General features: G+C 35.2%; 3 protein-coding genes across 3 annotated transcripts; 2 read left to right on the plus strand and 1 right to left on the minus strand.

Moving 5' to 3' along the window:
• The first annotated feature begins 1,111 nt into the window (after positions 1-1,111).
• On the plus strand, positions 1,112-1,754 carry LOC129245989 (intraflagellar transport protein 20 homolog). Its single transcript, XM_054884463.1, has 2 exons — positions 1,112-1,577; positions 1,638-1,754. The coding sequence occupies exons 1-2, from the start codon at positions 1,299-1,301 to the stop codon at positions 1,752-1,754; spliced, it is 396 nt and encodes a 131-aa protein (XP_054740438.1). The 5' UTR covers positions 1,112-1,298.
• LOC129245988 (INO80 complex subunit B) lies at positions 1,722-3,081 on the minus strand. Its single transcript, XM_054884462.1, has 2 exons — positions 2,887-3,081; positions 1,722-2,836 (listed from the first exon to the last, which is right to left on the minus strand). Exons 1-2 carry the CDS (start codon positions 2,900-2,902, stop codon positions 1,842-1,844), a joined length of 1,011 nt encoding a protein of 336 aa, XP_054740437.1. The 5' UTR covers positions 2,903-3,081; the 3' UTR covers positions 1,722-1,841.
• Positions 3,082-4,105: 1,024 nt separating this feature from the next.
• On the plus strand, positions 4,106-5,234 carry LOC129245818 (60S ribosomal protein L18a). The gene is made up of 2 exons (XM_054884217.1): positions 4,106-4,205; positions 4,640-5,234. Exons 1-2 carry the CDS (start codon positions 4,188-4,190, stop codon positions 5,153-5,155), a joined length of 534 nt encoding a protein of 177 aa, XP_054740192.1. The 5' UTR covers positions 4,106-4,187; the 3' UTR covers positions 5,156-5,234.
• The last annotated feature ends 1,136 nt before the right edge of the window (positions 5,235-6,370 follow it).

The following is a 6,370-nucleotide window of genomic DNA, read 5'->3' on the forward strand; positions in this document are numbered from 1 at the left end:
CAGATTTTGGGAGGGAAATTTGGTATGGGAAATCGCGCTTTTTAATTATGGATTTTGAGTTAAGCGCGAAGAAGTAGATCATCTACTTATATGTGAACGTATTGTTACTCACTTTACGGGAATCAAACAAAGTCCAACAAATTTGTCAAAGTAAACTTAATTGTGTACAAACAATTTGACGACGGCAGGCGTCGGTTATATAAAAAAAATGTATAATTAATAGGAATAAATGAAAACCAGCAACAGTAAAAGAATGACTAAAGAACAAGAATATGTATACATATGCTCATTCAATATCTTAGGAAACACCAGGTGTGTGCTGATGATAGATGTGGAAAAAGTTTTCAGGGCAAATATATTATTTAATGTTTTTCTTAAGATTCTTCAATGACATTGAACAGCGATATTTTAAATGATTTGTTACTTTTTATTAAATGTATGTATGACAATTTTTACTGAGGTTGGAGACTCATTTAATTTTAAACCGGTAAAGGTTTTACATTACTTAAATCCATGAAAGAAGAGTGAAATACGTTTATTTTACACATTTCATTAAATTAAAGTACTTAAATAAGTTTGTTTTACAATTTTTACTTCACCTTCAAGAGGACCCAAAAAAAAACTAAAAATTTAAGGTACGAATGACGTCAGAGTTAGGCGCTGTTTTCGGGGACAAATGGTGGTCGCAAAGTGTAACAATTAAATTTTTTCTCTTTGCTGACTATACGTTAACCATAATTTATGTATTAATAATAATTCATTTTAATATTTCTTATGATATTCGCTTTTGTATTTTATTGACCTCTAACTACGCAATTGCTATTGTAATTGAAATAAAAGTTAGTTTTTATTATATGAAGCTTTAATTTTTTGTTTGATATTGCTTGAAAGAGTTGGTTATGTATGTAATGGTTTTCACTTCTCTTTTATTTAATAAAATAATGTTATTAAAATAGTTATATGTATACATATATATATATTATTTAAAATTATATAAAATTATTTTTAATTGTGAAAAATTTCCCATATTTTCAAATTACATTATTAAAAACAAATAAATAAAAATACTATAATTGTACAACTTTATTAAAAAAATTCACTTCAGGAGGTGAATGTTGCCATTTCTAGTTGGTAACTGATTTACTAGATTTTACCGTAAGTTCGTAAATGGTCTGTTGCTATGGTAATTAAAGAGAGTAAACAAATGAAAATTAATCGCAAATGAAAATATATATAAAAAATTAAATAACTCTCTTACTTCGCAATATGAACAATAACCATTTTTAACAAGAAAAAAAATGACGGACGAATTACAGAAAGCTGGACTCTACATTGACGATATCTATCGCCTGCGAGTGCAAGATCCAGGCATTGCTAATGAAACTAACGAATTGCGCGAGGAATGTTTGGAATATGCTAACAAATTGCAAGATTTCAAGAAATATGCTGAAGATTTTCACAAACTCATAAGCGATTTCGCTAAAGATGTGGAAAAAGAGAAATTGAGAGCTATAGGCACACAAAATCTTCTCAAAACAATTGCCAAGGAACGACAGGCCGAGCAGCTGGTTTACCAGGTGAGCAAAATACAATATTTGTGTAGTGCAACGTCTATACTAATATTACCTCTATTTTAGAGTAAAATCCACGAGAAAAACATTGAATTGGAACGACTGCGTAACGAATATCAGTATCTACAACGCATCGAGTCTGAGCAGCAAGAAATTATCAATAATTTTTTATTGAATCAGTGAACGCCATAAATACCTATGTTATTTTTAATTCAAAACTTATTTACTAATATAAAATAAAATCTTACAATTTAAAGTATTCCTAATCCCCTAACACATTATTTGTCTTATGTTTTGAACGTTCTTGCGATAACAAACGAAACTACATAGCGGCAGATTAGTTTTGGAGCAATTATACACCTTCGGTTTGCCACATCCCACTATTCCGCACAGTTGCACCTTGGGTGGTGAGCGTGCCACTTGTGCTGCCAGTGGAAAATCATGTTCGGCAGGCAACAATATGTATGCACCGTCTAATGTGTTGCGGTATGTGATCATTGGTTGTGTCACTTTAGTTGATTTGTTACGTGTTGCATTGCGCTGCTTACTCTCTTGTTTTTTCAGCAACCTCTCCATGGTTTTCTTCTTATCTTTTTCACGTTTTTCATCAGCCAGTTGTTTCCGTTTCTGTGACTTAAGCTGTGCCTTCTGTATATCCTCTGCTGTTTGTGGTTTTTCTTTCTCTCGATAACCATTCGGCAAGGACATTAGCAGTTCACCGCCTGGTGAGGGCTCCTTGTCCGTATTACGTTCATACATGGCTCGTTGACGTGCCGTCATCAACTTGGGATCTTTCATTTTTTTCAGTTCGTCGTCCATTTCCTCCAATTTGCCAGACTCAATTGCTGTCAACCAGCGCTCCTCTTCGCTGGATGTACTGCTATCGCGTCGTTTCTTCGATTTCTTATTATTCGTAGCATTTGCGCTAGTGTTTGCACTTGTTGATGCTGTTGGTGAACTATTACAACTGGGAACGGTTGTGGCTGGTTGTTTGGATGTAGATTTCTTAGCGCTGCTTGAGACGTTTCTACTGCTACTTGTTTTAGGTGGAGAAAGCACTGGAGAGGTAGGTGTAGGGGTGTTGGAAACTTCTTGTTCATGGTCAACAACATCGACTACATCAATCATTTCAGTGTCATATACAATTTCTTCCTTTAGTATGACGGGCGTTGTAGACGGAGAAGACGCCACTGCTGAAGTGTTTGGGGTTTGCGGAGACTGGGTGGCAAGTTTTGGTTTTTTGGCTCGCCTATGCTCTCTGTGGTCTGTAAAAATTTAATATAAAAAAATGAAAAAAACAATATTAAAGTACTACCTTCACGTTTTCCCATTTTAACAAAACTTTCCTAGAAAATGTACAATTTTTTTTAGATCACAATCAGCATGCCCGACAGTTGTTTTTTGGAAATATAAACAGTCTAACAAGGCGAATTTACACAAGGTGATTTCGGTCGATTGACAGCAACATTTTCATGTATATTGTTTATGTAATTTGTTACTTTGAATGTCAATATTACCATGAGTTTATTTATAAACAAGCAAGGCAACAATAAAGAAGCAGGGCACTTTAACACTCAAAATACAAAAAATTGAAAACATCAGCTTATATACCGAAGTCACCTTGTATGGATGTGCCATGCAAACAGCTGTTCACAGCGCCTTTTGTAACCAAGATGCAAGGCGAATTTATTATAGGTGACAGCAACCACATATAAGTAAAACCCTACATGTATTTGGTGTTGCCTTTGGTACAAGCATCAAGTCAAAATACAATACAATACGAATGTAAACATACCAATACATACAAACAAAGCATATCATTTTGACGTCAGCCATACCTACGGCGAAAAATTCAGCTGGGTGAATGCTGTCACCTATAATAAATCCACCTTGCCAAGATGGTAGATACCCAATTCGCCTTGATCTGTAACCAAGTCGAATTTATTACAAGTGATAAATAACGTTCAAATGATTTGTTCTGTTTACATTCGTTTGTATACAATTCATAACTTATAGTTGGTGATTCAAATAATATCTAAAGTGAAATATGACAAAAAAACATGAAAACTGTGTGTTGAGCTTGAAGTTGAAAGTTGAGCGGGTACGCTTTTTTGGCATTTCTTATGGAGAACTGAAACGTGGTAAGTGTGGAACAGAGAATGCTGATTTTGACGTGATGGAATTCAAAAAGCAAAAACAAAACGAACGTATGATTTGACGTGATGGAATTCAAAAAGCAAAAACAAAACGAACGTATGCTTTTACTTATATACGGATGTCATCATAATTTCGTCATGACTTTAACATATTAAATACAATTGCTCAAAAACTACTTATTTGTCATAATTGCAAAAGAGAACATTTAATGATTACTACTGACTATTTTAAAATCTTTGATTGCAATGGAAAAATTATCAAAGAGAATTATATTTTAAAAGAAAGTAATATATATTTAAAAGAAATATTTTTATTTTACGACGATTGGATTTCTAAATGCAACCGGAGTATTACGCTCTCATGCAACCGTGTGTCATTACGTACAACGGTTGCAACCCTACAACTTAAGGCGTGAAGTTGGCTACGATTTTCTTTTCCTTTTCTCTGAACGCTGCTAAAATGAAAGCCAAGGGACAGGTAAATTTTCCCGAAATTTGTTTAATTTTCGTTGAATAATTAACATTTTGCTTAAAACAAGACACGATAAAACGAAGTTTAAAGTGCTGTGCAAAAGTGTCAACTTGTTAGCAAACGAATACTTTTTAAAAATGCAATTTTTTCGTTTTGACTTCCAACGTGCTCATGCGAGCGGTGAGAAGTGTCAGTTCCAATTCGACACGATACTTTGTAAAATGAATAGTGCAGGTTTTGCAGTAAATTTACTAAGTTGTAAGCGTTAGCCACGTTCAATATTTGTTACCTTAACTCGTTGACAAGAAATCTTACTAAATGTATTTTTATTAGCATTTTAAATTTGGCTGTCAAAAATTCTGATCTAACCTCATTTTTATTAAATGATATTTGTTTATTTCCATAACTAATGTTTGATATTTCTTATTTGTTCATTTCAGTTGAAAGAATACGAAGTGATTGGCCGCAAGTTGCCAACCGAGAAGGAGCCACAAACTCCTCTATACAAAATGCGTATCTTCGCCCCGGATAACATCGTGGCCAAGTCGCGTTTCTGGTATTTCTTGCGCCAACTGAAGAAGTTCAAGAAAACTACTGGTGAAATTGTGTCGCTTAAACAAGTATATGAAACTTCCCCAACCAAAATTAAGAATTTTGGCATTTGGTTGCGTTACGACTCGCGTTCCGGTACACACAACATGTACCGCGAGTACCGTGATCTGACCGTTGGCGGTGCAGTGACACAGTGCTATCGTGATATGGGTGCCCGTCATCGTGCTCGTGCGCATTCAATTCAAATCATAAAGGTTGACTCAATCCGAGCCAGCAAGACTCGTCGTGTGCACGTCAAGCAATTCCACGACTCGAAGATCAAGTTCCCATTGGTGCAAAGAGTACACCACAAGGGCAACAGGAAATTGTTCTCATACAGAAAACCAAGAACCTACTTCCTGTAAACTATGGGTGACTTATTTTTTAGCTTTTTGATTTAAAATAAAAAGAGAGTCGTTAATATCTTGACTTGTGTAAAATAAAGTGAACTTGTTTGTACTGAATATTGTAAGATAGTGTTATTTAAGTAATGCTTCGAGGAATGCGGTGAGCATTCTATGAGTATATGCATGTTTATAAGAATAATTGTTGTTGACTTATTGTAAACATATTATGTACATAGCGGCATATAATGCATTTGGTTTAAGGGATGGAAGAAGTAGGCTAAATTATTTGTCGCGAGCATTTGAAATATTCCTTATAATTGAAGTGATACCCGATCTTCAAGTGATTACCACTAAACAACGGCACACTTGGGGTTTTCTTTTCTTTGATCTGAAATTTCATTTATAAAGAAGCTGAGCCGAAACTGCGGACATTTAGGTTATTGCACTCCTTTAATTTAAAGCTATTAAGGACCTATAAACTGATTTCGCCAAGGAAAAGCCGAGTGCTAAATTAGAAGATTGAAGAAGAAAATAATAACGTAAGTTTTTCGAGACTTTTTGAAGTTAAAAATTTTGCTGCAGTAACTAAAGGGCAATCAGTTGACTGGTGTGGGATGGCTACTTCAAATGCACCGAGTGACGTCGTTATCATCTAAAACATTGTGGAACTGGGAGATAATGGAGTCCGTAAACTCACTAGTGGGTAAATTATATTGCTCCCTACATTTTTCAGCTTTTATTATACCGTAGAATATTGTAACTCTTACCTAACCAGATATCGCTTCTGACATTTTCTTCTCAGCTTATGTTGGGGACATTAAGGATACCATTCCTTCACATCGATTTTCCTTCGGTTCAAACCCCTCCAAACCGTTCGTTTCTTGCTACCGTTGTAGGATATACAATAACAGCGACTATCGATGGGCAAAATGATCCTATTGGGTTTGATAAGCTGATACAACAAAACCAAGCTTTTGTTCGAGAGTTAGCTAATGTAGAAGCTGAAGTTTATGTTTGTTGCGGTTGCCAAAGACGACTCAACCCAAATTCAATTTCGGTTAGATGCAACAGCTGGTATCATCTTAAGATCTGCTCAGGCCTTGAGACCCACAGTGAGTAGTCCACAAGGTTTGTAGTCAACTAATGTTCTTGCCATCACACGCTCTTAGTCTCCACAGTTTCTGATGGACCGGTGCCTCTACAAAGCATCACAAACGGAACTTCCATGGATCC

Source organism: Anastrepha obliqua, chromosome 4, assembly GCF_027943255.1.
Source record: "Anastrepha obliqua isolate idAnaObli1 chromosome 4, idAnaObli1_1.0, whole genome shotgun sequence".
NCBI classification, from domain to species: domain Eukaryota; kingdom Metazoa; phylum Arthropoda; class Insecta; order Diptera; family Tephritidae; genus Anastrepha; species Anastrepha obliqua.

Coding starts and splice junctions, on each gene's coding strand:
- LOC129245989 (XM_054884463.1), top strand. CDS start 1,299: ATGACGGACGAATTACAGAAAGCTGGACTCTACATTGACGATATCTAT. Junction 1,578..1,637: donor CCGAGCAGCTGGTTTACCAG/GTGAGCAAAATA, acceptor CCTCTATTTTAG/AGTAAAATCCACGAGAAAAA.